The following is a 20,730-nucleotide window of genomic DNA, read 5'->3' on the forward strand; positions in this document are numbered from 1 at the left end:
TTCCCATTTTACAGATAAGGTAGCTAAGGCCCAGAAAGTTAAATGACTTGCCCAAGGTCACACAGCAGACAAATGGCAAAGCCAGGATTAGAACTCGTGTTCTTCTAACTCTCAGCCCCCTATTCCTTTCGCTTCATCATGCTGTTTCAATGCCTTCCTCTCCTGGTGGTTCTAAGAGGTTCTAAGTGTGCCCTTGTGATATTACTAGGGGCTCTGGGCCCTAACCTCTGGCTGAAATACTCCCAGGGGTCACTTTAGGATCATCAGGATGCTTATTAGCCTCCCCTGGGTTTTAAAGTCCTCTGGTTCTTCATTCTCTGGACCAACAGATAGGGGAAACCCTGTTTAGAAATCAGTGTCACAGATCCTTTTGCCCTTGTTGCTGAGACCACCCACAGTCCCAAGTCTAGGTTCCTCCCAGAAGGTGAGGGGGTTTTTGGAGACCAGCCTACCACCTCCTACCTGGGGCTGGCTACCAGAAGCTCGTGAAGAAAGCACTCCCTCCCTCCCACAGCTCCTCAGGTTTTCGCATCTCCCCATCACCCAGAACTTCCCCACTAGTCCATTCCGCAGGCAGACACCAAGATCAGAGATCTCCGTAGCATTTAAAAATATTCTTGCAAGTATTGTAAATGAGGTAGGCAATCAAATAGAATTCCAGTCCAAACTGCCTTTCCCCAGATTTAGTTCTTTCCCCACCCAGGCTCCTCTGCATTTTTCTGTAGGTGTCCCAGAGCTCATGTTCCTCCAGTTATCAATCAGTGGTACTTATTGAGGGCTTACTGTGTGCAGGGCAAAGTACTAAACACCTGGGAGAGTACAGTATAATAGAGTTGGAAGATGTGATTCCTGTCCACCTAGAGCTTACAATCTAAAGGTTCTCTCAGGGCTTCCCCAGATCCAGTCTCCCCCTCTCCAAGACCTTTGGATACCAGGGCAGCTGTGTGCCTCTTCTCCCTATCAGAGGCAGAAGTCCCACTCCTCAAGAGTCCTACCTATGGACTCAGAACCTCTATGGTATCCTAATCCTCCCCCAGGATCATCCCTGATCCCTCCCTGTCACAACTATGAGTCTTCCCTGTGTTCTGTTCTCCCAGGAACATGGCTCCAACCTCTCACCTCCAAAATGGCCACAGGTCTTCTTCCCCTCCAACGATCTGGCCCCCCTAGCAGTTCTTCCCTTTGATTGGTTTATGAGGAGCTACTTATAAGTCATTAATTAAACATCCCTCAGGGAGGGAAACTTAAGGAAGATACAAGATAGTCAGACATAGTCCCTGTCCCACGTGAGGCCCACAGTCCAAATAAGGAGAGCAGGTATTGAACCCTCATTTTACTCTTCCTTCTCCTGAGTGGGGATCTAGCTACAACCCACTATATTAATGTCTGTCTCCCACTCTGTACTGTAAGCTCATTGTGGGCAAGGAATGAGCCTGCTATATTGTTATGTTGTACTCTCCCAAGTGTTTAGTACAGTGCTCTTCACACAGCAGGTGCTTAATAAATATAAGTGAAGTGACTGAGGAGTCTTAATATTTTCAGTTTATTCTTGTACAGAAACCACTTCACCTCCGTAATCATTATGGCAGGCTTTCTGAAACCACCTCTTCCTATGAATCTCAGTAATGGTAATAATAATAACTGTGGTATTTGATAAGAGTTTACTATATGGCAGGCACTGGGCAAGATACAAGATAATTAGATCAGACTCAGTCCCCGTCCTACATGGTGCTCACAATCTAATGGGTAGGAAGTACAGGTATTGAATACCCATTTTACAGCTGAAGAAACTGAAGCACAGAGGAGTTGTGACTTGCCTTAAAGCACACAGCAGATAGAAGGATTAGGGCAGAATTAGAACCCAGATCTCTTAACCCCCACAGTCCCGTGTTCTCTGAGTAGTAATGATTTGTTCAGTCTTGCAGGATCAAGTTAGGCCATGCTAGCTTCAGAGGCACCTTGCACTTGGATTGCTGTCCAACATTACTCTTTGGGACCTCTCTTTGCTTATTCATCCAAGTGCCATTCCTCGAAAATTAGTAGTTTTGAATATCACTGGCCATCCATTTTCTCTAGGAACACAAATTATTGGACCTCCTTTTCTGTAGACAGGTGTTTCACAGATCTAACGCCTCTCGAGATGTCATCATCTGCTTATTTTACTGCCATCACATGTTAATTGTTAACTGCTGTCTGTGATGTCATCATCTGCTTATTTTTTGCCATCACATAGTAGTAGTTATCTGCTCTGTGATATCATCTGCCTATTTTATTTTTGCCATAACATGTTAATTGTTAACTACCCTCTGTGATGTCATCACCTACTTATATCATTGTTACTGTGTTATTGCTACTGCATTTCAATTGTTAACCTCCCGCTGTGCTGTCATTTACCTTGCTGACCTCACCATAACTATCAATTCCCCTGCTCCCAACTGCCATTCCCATTCTTCACCTTCCCCTTCCCCTCTCCCACCCAGCTCTTTCCCTCCCTTTCCCCCACCACCACCCCTCACCCTCACCCCCTACCCAGGATCCCTCTATACCAGCGCCAACCCTCAACTCCTCCCTTCCAGCCCCCTCCCTCCCCTCCTTCGCGCCCCCACCCCATCCCAGTTCTTCTTTCTCATCGCCACCCCTCTTCCCACTCTCTCTGCCCAGGCCCCCACCAAACTCATCCCAATCCAAACCCTCCCCACACCTCGCACCCTTCCTCCTCCCTCCTCTCCCTCCACAGCTGCTGCCAAGTGTGGCCTTAGGAATCCCCGCTCCATTATAGGTAAACTCTCTTTCATGCTGGACCTATTCCTTTCCAGCTCACTACTCCTCCTCGCCCTAACTGAAACATGGCTGTCTCCAGACAACATGGACTCTTCTGCTTCTCTCTCCAGTGGAGGCCTCTTCTTCTCCCACTCCCCCATAGTCACTGGAAAAAGAGGAGGTGTCAGTTTCCTTCTCGCCCCCCAATGTTGCTTTCGCACTATCCCTCCTCCCCCTTCCCTTTCCTTCCCTTCCTTTGAAGCCCACATTATTTGCCTCTACCTCCCCTTCAGATTCTTGTAGCCGTCATCTACCACCGCCCTGGCCCCACCTCCAACTTCTTTAACGATTTTGACCCCTTCCTCACCTTCCTTCTCTCCTTTTTCATGCCCACTCTGATCCTCAGAGTTGTCAACATCCACATGGATATCCCTGGTGACTCCTCTGCCGCCTACCTTCTATCTCTCCTTGATGCTGCCAACCTCCTGCTCCACCCCATCTCTCCCACTCACCAACCTGGTCACACCCTTGACCTTATCATCTCCTACCACTGCACTATCTCCACCCTCACCAACTCTGAAATCCCTCTCTCTGATCATAACCTTCTCACCTGCCTCCTCACTCACACTCCTTTCCCCTGTAAATCTATATTACTACCTCACAGTGACCTCCGCTCTCTCGACCCCATTGATCTTTCTGAGAGCCTCACACCCCACCTCGCCTCCCTTTCCTCTCTACCCAATCCTGACGATCAGATTACTGCTCTCAACTCTACCCTCTTTACTCAGCTTGACTCCCTCACTCCCCTTTCCCTTCGCTGCTCTCGCACCACTAACCCACAGCCCTGGATCACTGCCACTGTCCACCTCCTTCTCTCTTATGCACGAACTGCTGAACACTGCTGGCAAAAGTCTAAACACGAAGCCAACCTCGTTCACTTCAAGTTTATCCTTTCCTGCCTTAACTCAGCCCTCTCCTCTGCCAGACAAAACTATTTCTCCTCCCTTATTGACACCCATGCCCATCATCCCCATCAGCTCTTCTGTACATTTAACTCCCTTCTCAGGCCCCCTGTTCCTCCCCCTCCTCCTTCCCTCACCCCCAACGACCTGGCCTCCTACTTAATTAGTAAAATTAACTCCATCAGGTCTGAGCTCCCGAAAGTCACTCCTCCCCCTTCTCCAACCCCCCTACTCTCAACCCCCTCTGCTACTCTCCCATCCTTCCCAGCAGTAACCTCAGATGGGATCTCCTCCTTCCTCTCAAGTGCTACTCCAGCCACCTGTGCTTCTGACCCCATTCCCTCTCATCTTACAAAATCTCTCACCCCACCCTTCCTCCCCTCCTTAACTTCCGTCTTCAACTGCTCACTCTCCACTGGTTCCTTCCCCTCTGCCTTCAAACATGCCCATGTCTCCCCCATCCTAAAAAAACCCTCTCTTGACCCCACCTCCCCTTCTAGTTATCGCCCTATCTTCCTCCTACCATTCCTTTCCAAACTCCTCAAATGAATCGTCTAGATCCGCTGTCTTGAATTCCTCAACACCAACTCTCTCCTTGACCCCCTCCAATCTGGCTTCTGGTCCCTACATTCCACCAAAACTGCCCTCTCAAAGGTCACCAATGACCTCCTGCTTGCTAAATCCAACGGCTCCTACTCTATCCTAATCCTCCTTGACCTCTCAGCTGCCTTCGATACTGTGGACCACTCACTTCTCCTCAATACGCTATCCAACTTTGGCTTCACAGACTCTGTCCTCTCCTGGTTCTCCTCTTATCTCTCTGGCCATTCATCCTCAGTCTCTTTTGCGGGCTCCTCTTCCCCCACCCATCCCCTTACTGTAGGGGTTCTTCAAGGGTCAGTTCTTGGTCCCCCTCTGTTCTCTATCTACACTCACTCCCTTGGTGAACTCATTCACTCCCACGGCTTCAACTATCATCTCTGCGCTGATGATACCCAAATCTACATCTCTGCCCCTGCTCTCTCTCCCTCCCTTCAGGCTCGTGTCTCCTCCTGCCTTCAAGACAAATCCATCTGGATGACTGCCCACCATCTAAACTCAATATGTCCAAGACTGAACTCTTTATCTTCCCTCCCAAACCCTGCCCTCTCCCTGACTTTCCCAACACTGTTGACGGCACTACCATCCTTCCCGTCTCATAAGCCTGCAACCTTGGTGTCATCCTCGACTCTGCTCTCTCGTTCACCACTCACATCCAATCCGTCACCAAAAACTGCCGGTCTCACCTCTGCAACATTGCTAAGATCCGCCTTTTCCTCTCCATCCAAACAGCTACCCTACTGGTTCAATCTCTCATCCTATCCCGACTGGATTACTGCATCAGCCTCCTCTCTGATCTCCCATCCTCCTGTCTCTCTCCACTTCAATCTATACTTCACGCTGCTCCCTGGATCATCTTTGTGCAGAAACGCTCTGGGCGTGTTACTCCCCTCCTCAGAAATCTCCAGTGGCTACCAATCAACCTACGCATCAGGCAAAAACTCCTCACTCTCAGCTTCAAGGCTCTCCATCACCTCGTCCCCTCCTACCTCACCTCCTTTCTTTCATTCTGCAGCCCAGCATGCACCCTCCGCTCCTCTGCCGCTAACCTCCTCACTGTGCCCCGTTCTCACCTGTCCCTCTGTCGATCCCCAGCCCATGTCCTCCCCCTGGCCTGGAATGCCCTCCCTCCACACATCTGCCAAGCTAGCTCTCTTCCTTCAAAGACCTACTGAGAGCTCAACTCCTCCAGGAGGCCTTCCCAGACTGAGCCCCCTCCTCCTCCCCTCCCCATCCCCCCGCCCTATCTCCTTCCCCTCCCCACAGCACCTGTATATATGTTTGTACAGATTTATTACTGTATTTATTTTACGTGTAAATATTTACTATTCTATTTATTTTATTTTGTTAATATGTTCTATTTTGTTGTCTATCTCCCCCTTCTAGACTGTGAGCCTGCCGTTGGGTAGGGACCATCTCTATATGTTGCCAACTTGTACTTCCCAACTGCTTAGTACAGTGCTCTGCACACAGTAAGCGCTCAATAAATATGATTGAATGAATGAATGAATCTGTCATCAGTACAGGGTTTAATAGCTTGCACCAGTGAATACTTTAATTAGCTTTCTTTGGGAGTAGAAATCCAGTTCATGTCTTGAAGAACCTTATTTAGAAATAGATACTAAAAGTAGTTATGAACAGATCTCCCTGGTATCTTTTGCTAATTATCCACTCAATATTCAACCCAAATTTCATCTAGAAAATTCTTGCAGACCACTTTCTTTGAGGCATGGCATGGCCTAGTGGAAAGAGCACAGGCCTTGGAATCAGAGGATCTTAGTTCTAATTCTTTCTCCTCCACGTGCCTGCTGTGTGACCTTGGACAAGTCACTTAACTTCTCTGTGCCTCATTTACCTCATCTGTAAAATGTGGATTCAATATCTGCTCTCCTTTCTTACTTAGATTGTGAACCTCAAGTGGGAAAGGGACTGTGTCTGACCTGATTATCTTGTCTGTTCCCCAGCACTTAGAACTGTCTTGATACATAGTAACCACTTAATACCACTATTATTACTATGATTTCCCATAGGTGAAGTTGGAACGAAGTCCTTGTAAAAATGCATCATTATCATTTAAATTTATGGGTTCTTTTAATCTGGAGTACTGCTTAACAATTCCTTAACAGGTATTTCAGTTTTCTATAACTTAAAAAAGAACAAAACTTGCATCTCACTAGTGATCACTTGTTCTGTCTTGGAAAAGAAAGAAGCACTGTGCATGAAAGCCCCTAAAGTGTTTGTGGTTGTCTGTTTGGGAAAGTGTGTGTGTGTGTGTGTGTGTGTGTGTGTGTGTGTGTGTGTGTGTGTGTGTGTGTTTGTGTGAGTTTAAACACATTAAATATGAACCCAAACTTTAAAAGAAGTATATACAGAACTGATTTGATTTGTTTTTGAATTTAGTCTCAAAGCCACAATGATAAAAATAAAATAGAGTGCCTGATTTTCATTTAAATCTGCCCCCCAGCATAAACTGAACTGCCTATTATGGAAAACACATATAGCAGGATTAACTGTTCACATGCACTTTCAACATCAAAGTGTGTGTATGAAGTAATGGAAAATGAGTAATTTGTTTTATCATTCTCTCTGAGAACATTAGACCATCTCTTTAAAAGTAAATAATCCTTTATTTTAAAAACATAAAAGATTAATAGTGTTCACCACACAGAACTGTGCTTTTAAGTAAATTAACATGGATCCAGCCTCAGATATTGCAATTGGAGCTTTTTCCATTTATTCTTTCTTATCAATGCACTGTATCAGTACCCGCTGTTCTCTGTTAAATAATGAGCAGTCAGACATGATTGCTCCCTTCAGGATTACTTGCATGCATTATGGCACATTGTTTTCTAGTTTCTTGGAAATAATTACCAGTACCTAATTGCCCTCTGTGTCAGGTGTTCCCACCACCCTTTTTGCATTTTGCTCTGCATGGCTAAACTCATCTCTTTTATTAAAGAAAAACCCAGGTTTTAATGATACAGTATGGCACTTGGTCCCTGTTAAGGAGAGTTCCCTTTCTCCATCTTCAATCCATTGTGCTTCACTTGTGTGAGTCAACTCAAAGATGCCTCTCCTCCCCTTTCTCCCTTTAATTTGGATTTTCTTCCCCTCTGGGCTATAAGCTCCTCTCCAGGCTGTAAGCTCATTTTGGGCAGGGAATGTGTCTGTTATACTGTTGTGTTGTACTCTCCCAAGCACTTTGTACAGCTCTCTGCATTCAGTAAGTACTCAATAAATGTGATTGATTGATTATCATCATCATCATCAATCGTATTTATTGAGTGCTTACTGATTATGTTAATCTCTTATGGCCTCTTCCCCCATTTAGTTTTCTCTACTGTCTACAATTTTCTAAGTACTTTATATGAGCAAAATTAGTAATTTAAGACTTATTTTTTTCTGTCTTCCTTCACCTCTTTCCCCCTCTCATTTCACACAATTGGGTCAAGTAAATCAAAATTTCTGTATTGGAAAAGAAGGATAGGTACAATAAAATTAAGGGACTTACCAGTTGTCCTTCTGCAGGTTGAACTGCAAAGCATTTTTTTAATGGTATTTGTTAAGTGTATACTATGTGCCAGGCACTGACTAAGCAACGGGGTAGATACAAGCTAATTAATTTGGGCACAGTATGTGTCTCATATGGGGCTCACAGTCTTAATCCCCATTTTACAGATGAGGCTAAGAGAAATTATTTGTCCAAGTCACACGGCAGACAAGTGGCAGAACTGGGATTAGGACCCATATAGTTCCGACTCCCAGGCCCATGCTCTATCCACTAAGCTCTCCTCCTGATGACTTTGGTCTTCTTTCAAAGAAGAAATGAAATGAAACATGTAATGAAACATGTTTGTTTAGTCAGTGGTTGGAGCAGGATAGAAAGTGGAAAAAAAAATTCCCAGTACGTTCTGCCTTCCCCTGGAAATACCTTTCTCAAAGACACCAAAGTGGAATGTAAATAGAGCATCTGCAATTTGATATGGCACTCATCCTAGAAAGCAAACATGATTTTAATTTTGTTATTCTATTTCTTTTTCAAAGTCAATAGCTTTGCTGTTCTTTTCCTGGAGTAAAGTGGCTTTTCTGCCCAACCCTGCTCTTAGGAACCTGCCGAGCCTTGGGTCCCCATTTTGGGTTTTGTGTAGACTGTAGTTAGAAGGCTTTAAAGAGAGAGATGTGGTCTGGTGAGGTCGCTGTCTCTCACGTACCCTTCTGTCTTTCATACCTAAACACAGTTCCGCACCAACGACTGCTGTGGGAAGAAGTGGCAAACCATTAAACTCATCGCAATTCAGAGTGTAACATCAAGGTTTGGATGAACATAAAGCCACTGGAAATGAGCCGTGCAATATGAATGAGTGCTCATTGTGGGAGTGGAGCACTGAGAGGGCACAGTGTAAAGATTGATGGTTCCTCTAGAAAATTCCCACACTGATGCCAAGGCTATATTGGAAATTTCTCATATTCCTTCCCACTGTCCCTGCCCAATAAAAAAGATGAGTTTAAACCTTTGAAGGAGCAGAGAGAAACTCATTTTCTAAGTGGTGAAGATCCAAATACATTAAATTAAATTACTTCTTCCCTTTTTAAATTATTTGACCCTGACTATTGTATGGAAAATAAAAACCCATTCCTTTCATGGATTATCTCAAGAATACAAGTACAAATCTTTCTTTTAAAATATGCACCAAGTTGCAATCCTGGTGAATAGCAACATTCCCACCTACTTTGCTTTCTGTTCCGTAAGTGAAATGTGTTCAGATAAGCAAGATCCAATTATTGTGTTCAATTTCACTCTTTTAAATGGTCACACAGTACCCACATTTCAAAATCAATATTTTCCTCTTTTTTTTGTTTAACTCCTCTCATTTTCTTTAGTGTCACTCGACGACTTGACAGCATAAGACAAGACAAAAAGTAGGTGACATGCCTACCAACTCTGTAATATCGTGCTGTCCCAAGTGCTTAGTACAGTGCTCTTCTGTTTATTTTGTTAATGATGTGCATTTAGCTTTAATTCTATTTGTTCCTATGATTTTGACACCTGTCTACGGGTTTTGTTTTGTTGTCTGTCTCCCCCTTCTAGACTATGAGCCCGTTGTTGAGTAGGGACCATCTCTATATGTTGCCAACTTGTACTTCCCAAGCACTTAGTACTGTGCTCTGCACACAGTAAGCGCTCAATAAATATTGAATGAATTTAATGAATGCTCAGCACACAGCAAACATTCAGTAAACACCGTAGTTTGATTATCAAAGGAACATTAAATGGGTGTAGAAAGGATTATTGCCAGGGCAGTTTTACAGCGAAGACATAAAGCAAATTCTCTCCACTCATTTTTCAGCTGCCATTCTCCTCTTCAGATTCCTGTAATCCAGGCCTGCCCTTGCTCTGGTAAAAAGGGTTGAGGACCAGAAGCCCTTTGACTTCCATCTTCTTTGCTCCACTGTCAATCAGTAGTATTTTTTGTGTATCTACTTTGCGTGGACTCTAAGCTCTTCCTCTAGACTGTAAGCTCCTTGTGGACAGGGAATGTGTCTACCCACTCTGTTGTACTGTACCAGTGCTTAATACAGTGCTGTGCCCTCAGTGCTCAATAAATACCATTGATTGATCATAGAGCATTGGGAGAATGTAGTATATATAGAAGACAAAATTCCTGCCCTCAAGTAGCTTATAATCAAGCGGAGTAGGCAAACCTAAAATAGAGATGAGGGAAAAAGGTATTGGAAAAAGGATTCATTGGTAAGTAAAGTGCTCAACTAAAGAGTACGTAATTGTACATATACGGAAGTGTTATGGGTGGTAGTGGGTACCTAAGTGTAGACGTGTTGCTATAGTACTGAGATGAAGAAGAGGGAGAAGGAGAGAAAAAAAAGTGAATTGGAGAAGGGTTCTTGGAGGAGGTAGCATTTTAGAAGGACTTTAAAGATGAGGAGAACTATGGTCTGGTGGATTGAAAGGGAGAGGAAGTTCTAAACAGAAGGAAGAGCAGGAGAGTTAAGAATTAGGCATAAGGAGAAGGTGAGTTTGAGAGGACTGAAGAGTGTGAGCTGGAGTGTAGTGGAAGAAGAAAGTGGATAAGACGGGAGTGAAAGCTGATGGTGGGCCTTAAAGCCATTGGTCAGTTGTGAAAAGGAATGGGTAACCATTGGTGAGGTTTGGAAGTCCACAAAATGATGTTTTAGAAAAATGATCCTGACAGCAGAGTAAAGTATAGGCTGAAAAAGATAAAGCCTGGAGTCAGAGAAACCAGTGAGGAGGCTGATAATGTAGTCTAGTAGGGAATTAATAGTAATAATAATAATAACATAATATTGGTTAAGCATGTAGTACATGCCAAGCACTACATTAAGCATTGGGGTAGATATAAGATAACCAGGTCGGACACAATACTCACCCCACACTGGACTCACAATTTAAGTAGAAGAGGAGAACAGGTATTGACTCTTCATTTTACAGATAAGGAAACTGAGGCCCAGAGAAGTTAAATGACTTTTACCTGAATACGCACAATAGGCAGCAGGTGGCAGTTGGAATTAGAACCCAGGTTCTCTGCCTCTCAAGCACCTGCTCTTTCCATTAGACCACACCACTTCTGTATGATAAGTGCCTGGATCAGTGAAGTGGCCTTTTGGAAAGAGGAGAAGGAGCGGATCTGAGAAATATTGTGGGTAAAAAACTGACAAGATTTAGTGACAAACAATATGAGAGTTGAAGGTGAACAATGAATCAAGGCTAATACCAAGGTTACGGGAGACAGGGAGGATGGTAATGTTGTCAACTGTGATGGAAAACTTAGGTGTAGGAGAGGATTTAGGAGGGAAGATGTGAAAATGAGTTTTAGACTTCAAGAGTTTAAGGTGCCGATGAGATGTTCCATGTGGAGCTATTCGGGATGCAGGAGGAAGTGCAAGATTGCAGGGGTGATGAGCGGTCAGGACTAGCAAAATAGTTTTGTTGAATTGACTCCGTAATAGCGTGGTCTAGTGGTTAGAGCACAGGCTTGGAAGTCAGAAACACCTGGGTTCTAATCCCAGCTCTGTCGCTTTGCTGTGTGACCTCGAGCAAGTCACTTCACTTCCCTTTTCCTCAGTTTCCTCATTTGTAAAATGGGATTTAAAACTATGAGTCCCATGTGGGACAACCTGAAAACCTTGTATCTATCCCAGAGTTTAGAACAGTTCTTGGCACATAGTAAGCACTTAAGAACTTAACAAATACCATTATTATTATTATTATTACAAGCAAATTGGGTTTCAATTATTATCACAAGCAAATTGTCCCCACAGGCCATTGATAGTATTATTATCATGTACTAAGCGCTGGGGTAGATACAAACTTAATCTACCCCAGGTAGATTGGGTTGGGAATCTCTGAGGCCCAGAGATTCAAGTTGTCCAAGGTCACGGAGCAGACATGTGGTGGACACAGGATTAAGGCCCAGGTTCTTCTGACTCACAGGCCCGTACTGTGTCCGCTAGGCCTCACTGCTTCTCATTTCTTATCAATCAATCAATCAATCATTGATATTTGTTGTGTGCTCACTGTTTGCAGAGCACAATACTAAGCACATGGGAAATTACAGTACAAACCTGTGTCTTATTTCTTAAAATGTAGTTTTGAATCTCTTTAGCCATTCCTCCGTTGTTTCAGAATTTCAAGAAATAGAGCTTCATGTACTTCCCTGGGGAATTTATCCTGAAGCTCAACAGGGTTTATTGTTTAAATGTTTTTCTGATCTTCAGCATAAATTTAATCAAACAAAATGGTTATTTACGTATCCTAAGGGCACTTTCTCGTAGAAAGCTGTACCATTGCTCTGCAGCTGATGTCTTTTCAGTCTATGAATGTTGGCTGGTCTTTTATTTTAGCAAGCATTAAATACAAACACGCCCCATAAAATCTCTCTTCACTTCTAAGTGGGAGGCAGGTTATTAGGTCTTCCTTGAATCACTGAATCTCGAAAGACAAGACTGGATTTTTTTTTTCCATATACACATATCTTTGAGCACTCGAGAAATCTGAGGGGTCATACAATCAACAGCAGTCTTGGCTAGCCTGTCCTCTTCACATGCTTGGCCTGCCTTCATCGATGTGTTATCCAGTTTGGGCAGAAAACCCCTGAGGAACTGATTCAACTGTATTTGACTTAAATCATCATCCATCAAATAGATAGTTACTGTAACCATTTAATGACCCCACCCTTCTCCATGAATATTTGTTTACTTAGGTCCTCTTTCCTCCTTTCTGTCATTTGTCACCAAAAGTTTGCATCTGATCTTTCTCCAAGTTATACCGAAATTCTTCTTCAAACTTAAACTCCCTGAATACTTGCTTATTTAACTAATAGGTGTTGTCTGAAATATAGAAAGAAGTGTTTTTGAAACAAGAGGCTTTAAAAGCAGAGACCCTCCTCTGCTTTCCTTCCCAAACATAACTTCAGGATTCAGTTGAATTCCACAACATATACAAGGATACCAATGATGTCACTGTTAGTTTGTTAACTAGTATTGTCAGAGCAATTCTACATTAACAAAGTGAAGGACGTTATTGAAAAATGCCAGCAGTTAGAGCCACCATTGTGTATTGCCGTACGAGCAGCAGAAGGCAGGGAATTGCAAGTAATCGCTCCCCTAATTTTTATTTGCTACGTTCTTTGTTGCTGAATGGAATTATTCATTCTTCCACACCCTGAATACGAGTTAGGACTAAACAAAGATTAATTCACTTTCTGCTTTATTCTGCTGCTTGCTCTAGCAGTTCTGTTTGTAGTAAAGCATTTGCTGTAGCTCCTTCTTCGTTGATTAACTCAGTAATTCTTTTACTGTCAGAGCTGATATATGCATCTGACAGCTTTGGTAGTTTGTGGTGACCACAGAGACTGGAAGCAAGGTCTCCTGAATTTCATGCTTTTGCAGCAGCCTTGGATTTTGTGGTTACTCTAAATTAATCTAATCACCTTGCTCGGAAATGGTTTTGGATAGAGGTTGGGTTTCAGTGCTTTACCTTGTACACACTGAGTGAATTTTAAGGGATTATGTTTTCAACAATGTAATAATAATGATGGTATTTGTTAAGCGCTTACTATGTGCCAAGCACTGTTCTAAGTGCTGAGCACTGTTCTAAGCGCTGAGCACTTTTCTAAACAATATGGGAGACAAGTACCTTTCCTGTCTAGGGAGTCTTCCTGAACTCTTAAATTGCTCTCTCTCTTTTAAGTTGATGGTTAAGATAAATTAAGTTTGTTGTTTGCCAGGCACTGTACTAAGCTCTGAGGTGGGTACAAGCAAATTGGGTTGGACTTAGTCCCGGTCCCACATATAGTCTAAATCCCCATTTTACAAATGAGGTGACTGAGGCACAGAAAATTGAAATGACTTGTCCAAGGTCACACAGCAGACAAGTGGCAGAGCGAGGATTAAAACCCAGGTCCTTCTGACTTTCAGGCCTAGGCGCTATCCATTCTCTCTTTATACCATTTCATAATAATAATAATGGTATGTGTTAAGCACTTACTATGTGCAAAGCACTGTTCTAAGTGCTGGAGGGATACAAGATGATTAGGTTGTCCCACGTGGGGCTCACAATCTTAATCCCCATTTTACAGATGAGGTAACTGAGGCACAGAGAAGTTAAGTGACTTGTCCAAAGTCACACAGCTGACAATTGGTAGAGCCAGGATTTGAACCCATGACCTCTGACTCCAGAGCCCGGGCTCTTTCCGCTGAGCCATGCTGCCTCACTAATTTTATCCCTATTGACCCTTGCTTTCAAGTGTCATTATAATAATAAAAATAAGTGCTGGGGTAGATACAAGGCAATCAGGTTGGAAACAGTCCCTGTCCTACATGGGGCTCACAGTCTTTATAGGTGGGGTTGGGGTTTAATCCCCATTGTACAGGTGAGGAAACTGAGGCACAGTTTGATCAACAGAGAGTTCAGAAGCAATAACCACTTTGTGCTGTTGCCCATATGTGCATTAGGAAACCTCCCAGAAATAGTAGGTATGAAGTCTTCAAGCACTTCTTATTCAATGAGTCATTCACTTTAATTCATCTCTTAGTGGGCGCTGTCTCCATGGCACTCTTGGTTCAGGCGGTGAAGTGCACATGAGATTTTCACCATGCAAGGTGGAGCCCAAACCTCAGGACCCCATGCCAGCCCCAAATACACACATTAGGATGTGGGTTTTTTTATGGTATTCGTTAAGCGTTTGCTGTACGCCAGGTACTGTAATAAGAGCTGGGATAGATACAAGTTAAGCATGTTGGACACAGTCCCTGACCCACATGGGGCTCACAATCTTAATCCCCATTTTACAGATGAAGTAAATTAAGGCACAGAGAAGTGAAGTGACTTGCTCAAGGTCACACAGCAGAGCCAGGATTACAGTCCAGGTTCTTATGACTCTCAGGCCTGTGCTCTGTCCATTAGGCCATACTGCTTCCATCTGCTTCCATGCTGCTTAAGTGTGTCAGTTTGCTGGGCCAAAGAGACAGAATCCCACAACAAAAAAGGCCAAACTTGCACACAGGGATCTCATGTAATGCTGAAACCACAGATTAGTTTCACTTGGAGTGGGTCACAGACAACTCTAGAGATCACAATACTGATTACTTGATGCGCCTTACAATCAATCACATTTATTGAGCACCGACTGGGGGCAGAACGTGGTACTAAGTTAGCACTTGAGAGAGTGCAAGAGGATGAGTAGATGTAATCTCTGCCATCATGTGCAAATGACTTAGAAACCAAATTTGAAACAGTAAGTAAACTGAAGGCTAGGTTATAAAGCAGTAGGTTAGTTATGGTGCTTACTGTGGACCAAGCAACGTGCTGAGTGCTGAGGTAGGTTTGGGATAGTCAGATCAGACAAGGACCAAGTCCCACATGAGGTTCACAGACTAAGAGGTAGGGAGAGCAGGCATCTTATTCCCAAGAAACTGAGGTTTATAGAGTTTAAGCGAATTGCCCAAGGTTATATAATAGGCCAGTGAACCCCTGTCTCCTGGTTCCCAGACCCATGCTCTTTGTACTGGGCCAATTTCTGTGGGATTTGGAAGTGCTATATGAAAGGAACATAATATAAATCAAAACAGAAACACAAGGAAGGGAAATTTGAAGGCTTCAACTTCTGGTCCACAGGGACATATCAGATCTCCTGTTATTGTGGAAATATCAAGAAAGGGGAAAAAATTATTTTAAGACTGAGGGAGAGGGGGAGGTGTCCAATCTGACGTATCAGTCTCTAGGCCTATTGTGGTACGCTGTTATAACAAGGAGTCTGGGCATTCAGAAATATCAACCCCTGTCTGAGAAAGAGAAACAAAATGATTGGAAACAATAAAAATTTATAAGTTCAACTGTAACCAAACTAAAACCAAGTCAAAAAGTAAGCGGGTTTTAAAAAGTCAAAATATACAGCAGAAGGATGCCCTGAGGTAGTTTGGGGCCTGTGCAGGAGATAATCAGAACTGTTTTTGGCTGCTCTTCAATAGATTATGAATATCAGACCCATGGATTAACAAAAAAATAAGAGGAGGGTTGTCTAAGGCCTACCAATATTTAATTGAAGTTCCATGATGTTAGGAGCATCCTTGTAATGGAATCTCTGAGGATCCCCGCTGTTCTTCATGTTTAAATGTCATGCCCCCAGTAGTGAGATTGTATCCATGTGTGCCAGTATAAATGAAAAGACCAACACACAATCCACAACACATTCCTTATTTTTGCATTTATAGATAATCTCTTCCCGTGCTTTCATGCACCATTGATCCGGGTGTAACCTAGATAGAAGGGTTCAGTAGCAGTCCTACCTATAAAGAAGCGAATAAACTTGGAATTCATTCTTTTTGAATCACCAAGACATTTATTTATGGCTCTGTCTTTCTAAAGTGAGTGTATTGCTTGAGAGAGAGCAACCACAAACTGACAGTAGGAAAACTGAAATCCTTTTCTAACTAAACCAGTAGAGCACGAATCTGGCCGAAAAAACCCACTTTCATTTCAGTAATACCACTGAGTGATTGATTGACTGATTAGCCTCAACCCTATTTTCTAAGGAGCATGACCAAGGACTGATTTTTCTGTTCTTTTCCTTGTGATTATATAATGCAGCCAGTTATAGAGGAGGTAATTCCTTAATATAGATTTTTGATCAGTTAGATCAGTTAGAGGGGTGGCCAATCTATCTCCAGTATTAACTTTTTGATTATTTTGATTTTGTATTAATCCCAAGGCTGACTGGATTTGAACCTATGGCTAGAGAAATAAAAAAGTTGTCAACTCTCCAATCTGAATGGTTGTCTGTACCTTGTCATCAACATTTTAATTTTGGACAGTATTTTTCCTGAACCTTTGGAAATGTTTTTACTTTGTCTTCATTTTGCAAAAAGCATTGTTGGGAACCCTGATTCTACTTCTGATGGCAGAGTTTGGTTTCATGAAGACATATGAGCTCTGGTAATTGGCCTGTTTATCAATAATAGCCTGCAGTTTATTTATGTCCACATATGGTTCAGATTTGTAAATTAATAGTTACGTGAAATGTTCTATTTGAAGTTTTATAATATGTCAGATAATGCTATTTACCCATGAAATCATTTTGGAAAGTGATTAAAGACAAATGAATTTCTTTTAAAAATATTTTTTAGTAAAGCCTCTTAAAAATTTGAAGGGAGCAGTTTGGAGTTGGGGGTGGGGTGGGGTGGGGGTGGGCCAGGCCAGAGGAGATCCTGTGGAAAGATCTCCTTTATATGGAGATCATTAAAAAGGTATAGTAAATTACACAGTGTAGAGCCAAAACCGACTAAAAGGTGGCATTGTACTGCATCAGCCTCCTCTCTGATCTCCCATCCTCCTGTCTCTCCCCACTTCAATCCATACTTCATGCCACTGCCCGGATTGTCTTTGTCCAGAAACGCTCTGAGCATGTTACTCCCCTCCTCAAAAATCTCCAGTGGCTACCAATCAACCTACGCATCAGGCAAAAACTCCTCACCCTCAGCTTCAAGGCTCTCCATCACCTCGCCCCCTCCTACCTCACCTTCCCTTCTCTCCTTCTACAGCCCAGCCCACACCCTCCGCTCCTCTGCCACTAATCTCCTCACCGTGCCTCATTCTCGCCTGTCCCGCCGTCGAACCCCGGCCCACGTCATCCCCCTGGCCTGTAATGCCCTCCCTCTGCACATCCGCCAAGCTAGCTCTCTTCCTCCCTTCAAGGCCCTACTGAGGGCTCACCTCCTCCAGGAGGCCTTCCCAGACTGAGCCCCCTCCTTCCTCCCCCCTCCTCCTCCTCCCCATCCCCCCGCCTTACCTCCTTCCCCTCCCCACAGCACCTGTATATATGCATATATGTTTGTACGTATTTATTACTCTATTTGTTTATTTTATTTGTACATATTTATTCTATTTATTTTATTTTGTTAGTATGTTTGGTTTTGTTCTCTGTCTCCCCCTTCTAGACTGTGAGCCCACTGTTGGTTAGGGCCCGTCTCTATATGTTGCCAACTTGTACTTCCCAAGTGCTTAGTACAGTGCTCTGCACACAGTAAGTGCTCAATAAATACGATTAATGAATGAATGAATGAAAATGATGTTTTACATAGATTTCTGATGCATTTTTTTATCTATCTCCATATGCAGTGTACACTGACAGTACCAATTGGTAGAAACTGATTTTACTATTTCTGACAAGATACTGGAAAGCATTTGATCAAATTTTTATTATGTTTGGTTTCCTTATGCTTTTTTTTTTTAGAGTACCCGAGTGGCTTTGGACCATCTGGAATCCGTTCCTGAGAAACTGAGCCTCCTGGAAGATTTCAAAGAGTTTGGAGTGAGAATTTTCTGGCTTGCCTCTTTCTATATTTTTACCTGGATGAGAACCCATGACATCTTCTTAATGAACCTAGAGGATGAGGGAAGAAGTGAGGAAGAGAGTAAAAGACCTTAGTGAAAATCAGATTGCAGTATCCACACATTGTCTATTCACAGTGGGGTTTATTTACTACTTTGAGTGAATCGATTTGGCATGTTGGAGTTAGTTCATCTAGATATTCTTAGGAAAATAGAGTCTCAAGAAAATACAGGCTCTGGAAAATTTAGTCCATAAGTAGGCCAGATCATGGTTATTGTGACAAGAAGCGATTCCTTTTGGTAACTGAAGGTGATTTTGGAGATGACCTATAGTCCTAAACAAAAAATGCCAGGGGACTGTTTGTTTTAGAAGCTGTGTTGCTACTTAGTTTCCTCTGCAGTGTGCCACGTGCAGTAGTATCTGCTTAGTGTCCGGGGTTTCTCCCCACAGGCCAATCTTTGATGCAGTAGTGAAAGACATTTAACGAACAAAATATTTGCGTAGCACGCTTCTCAATTACTTTTATGCATTTGCATACTCTAAACTTTAGAAATTAAATCGTGCAGGAGAAGTTTAAATAAGATAAAATCTGCCAATCTCAAATGCCTCCTATACAATACTTTCTATCAACACCGCCCCAGTGTCACTCGATATGAAATGTAATAATAATAGTAATTTGGTTTTATAGAGCACCTTTTCTGTTAAAGTGCTTATACAGTTATATCAAGAGCTTATGTAATTTAATATCACAGATCTGAGACCAATTGGCCCCAGTTGTAGGATCATTCCTCAGCAGTGACAACATTTGGGGTGGTGAGTCCCTGGGTTTCTAGGGTTGGCAGGCCAGGAAGGACTCTGGGAGGTAATGACAGTAGGGAGTTTGGGCAAAGCAGAGGCAGAGCAAAACTACCACCTCTCCCTAAAGGGCACAGTCTCGGGGAGCCAGTCACCTTTTTTTAGTGGTATTTGTTAAGCCCTTACTATATGTCAAGCACTGTTCTAAGCATTGTAGTAGATATGAGTTAATTAGCCAGGATAGAGTCCCTGTCCCACCTTACTTGAGGCATGCTTGGTGCCTCAAAATTCAGAACATATAATAGAAGTAAAAAATATGTCCCTCAAGGAGTTTACAGTCTAGTATCTTTCTCTCTCTCTCTCTCTCTCTCTCTCTCTCTCTCTCTATATATATATATATATATATATATCTTTTTCAGTCTGCCTACCCCTGTATGGGTGTGTGTGTGTGTGTGTGTGTGTGTGTGTGTGTGAGAGAGAGAGAGAGAGAGAGAGAGAGAGAGCACAAGAGAAAAGAGAAAGACACAGAGAGAGAGATTACCTACAGTGACTTGGGCATTATGCGTACTTATTCTTTTGTTGTTAGCAGAGTTGAAGACCTCACAATTGTCTTCAATTTCCTATTGTCGTTATTTAATTTACGAAAATAGTAGCTCCAGGCCATCTGTGTGTTCCCCACAAGACTTGGTGTAGCCCTCTCGCGTTCTCCAGCTATCTCAATGTTCCTTCACTCTCCTTCCCACCAATAACCCATTGGTGGTGTTCGTGGAAGTCAAGGTAGTGGTAGCTTACTAATTTCTCCAGGAAAGAAATTCCTGATGCCAAAATCGTATGAAATGGTCAATGGTATTTATTGAGTGCTCACTGAGGGCTGAGCACTGTACTACGTTCTTCCGCTGAGCACTGTACTACGTTCTCGGAAGAGTACAATACAACCAAGTTGGTAGACACGTTCCAAGATTACATTGCCAAGATCCACCCTTTCCTCTCCATCCATACCGCTACCCTGCTCATTCAAGCTCTCATCCTATCTCGTCTGGACTACTGCATCAGCCTTCTCTCTGATGTCCCATCCTCGTGTCTCTCTCCACTTCAATCCATACTTCATGCTGCTGCCCGGATTATCTTTGTCCAGAAACACTCTGGGCATATTACTCCCCTCCTCAAAAATCTCCAGTGGCTACCAATCAATCTGCACATCAGGCAGAAACTCCTCACCCTGGGCTTCAAGGCTCTCCATCACCTCGCCCCCTCCTACCTCACCTTCCTTCTCTCCTTCTACAGCCCACCCCGCATCCTCCGCTCCTCCGCCGCTAATCTCCTCACCGTACCTCGTTCTCGCCTGTCCCGCCATCGACCCCCGGCCCACGTCATCCCCCGGGCCTGGAATGCCCTCCCTCTGCCCATCCGCCAAGCTAGCTCTCTTCCTCCCTTCAAGGCCCTACTGAGAGCTCACCTCCTCCAGGAGGCCTTCCCAGACTGAGCCCCTTCCTTCCTCCCCCTCTTGTCCCCCTCTCCATCCCCCCGTCTTACCTCCTTCCCTTCCCCACAGCACCTGTATATATGTATATATGTACATATTTATTACTCTATTTATTTATTTTACTTGTACATATGTATTCTATTTATTTTATTTTGTTAGTATGTTTGGTTTTGTTCTCTGTCTCCCCCTTTTAGACTGTGAGCCCACTGTTGGGTAGGGACTGTCTCCATATGTTGCCAATTTGTACTTCCCAAGCGCTTAGTAC

At 43.4% G+C, this 20,730-nt stretch overlaps 1 protein-coding gene across 1 annotated transcript in view; it reads left to right on the forward strand.

Moving 5' to 3' along the window:
- The window catches only part of CEP128 (centrosomal protein 128), a 450,179-nt gene that overhangs the window by 388,446 nt on the left and 41,003 nt on the right, over nucleotides 1-20,730 (forward strand). Inside the window, exon 21 of the mRNA XM_038752555.1 lies at nucleotides 18,089-18,166. Within this exon, the coding sequence (XP_038608483.1) occupies nucleotides 18,089-18,166 (78 nt within the window). The remainder of the gene's footprint in view (nucleotides 1-18,088; nucleotides 18,167-20,730) is intronic.

Source organism: Tachyglossus aculeatus, chromosome 1 (assembly GCF_015852505.1).
Source record: "Tachyglossus aculeatus isolate mTacAcu1 chromosome 1, mTacAcu1.pri, whole genome shotgun sequence".
Taxonomy (NCBI): domain Eukaryota; kingdom Metazoa; phylum Chordata; class Mammalia; order Monotremata; family Tachyglossidae; genus Tachyglossus; species Tachyglossus aculeatus.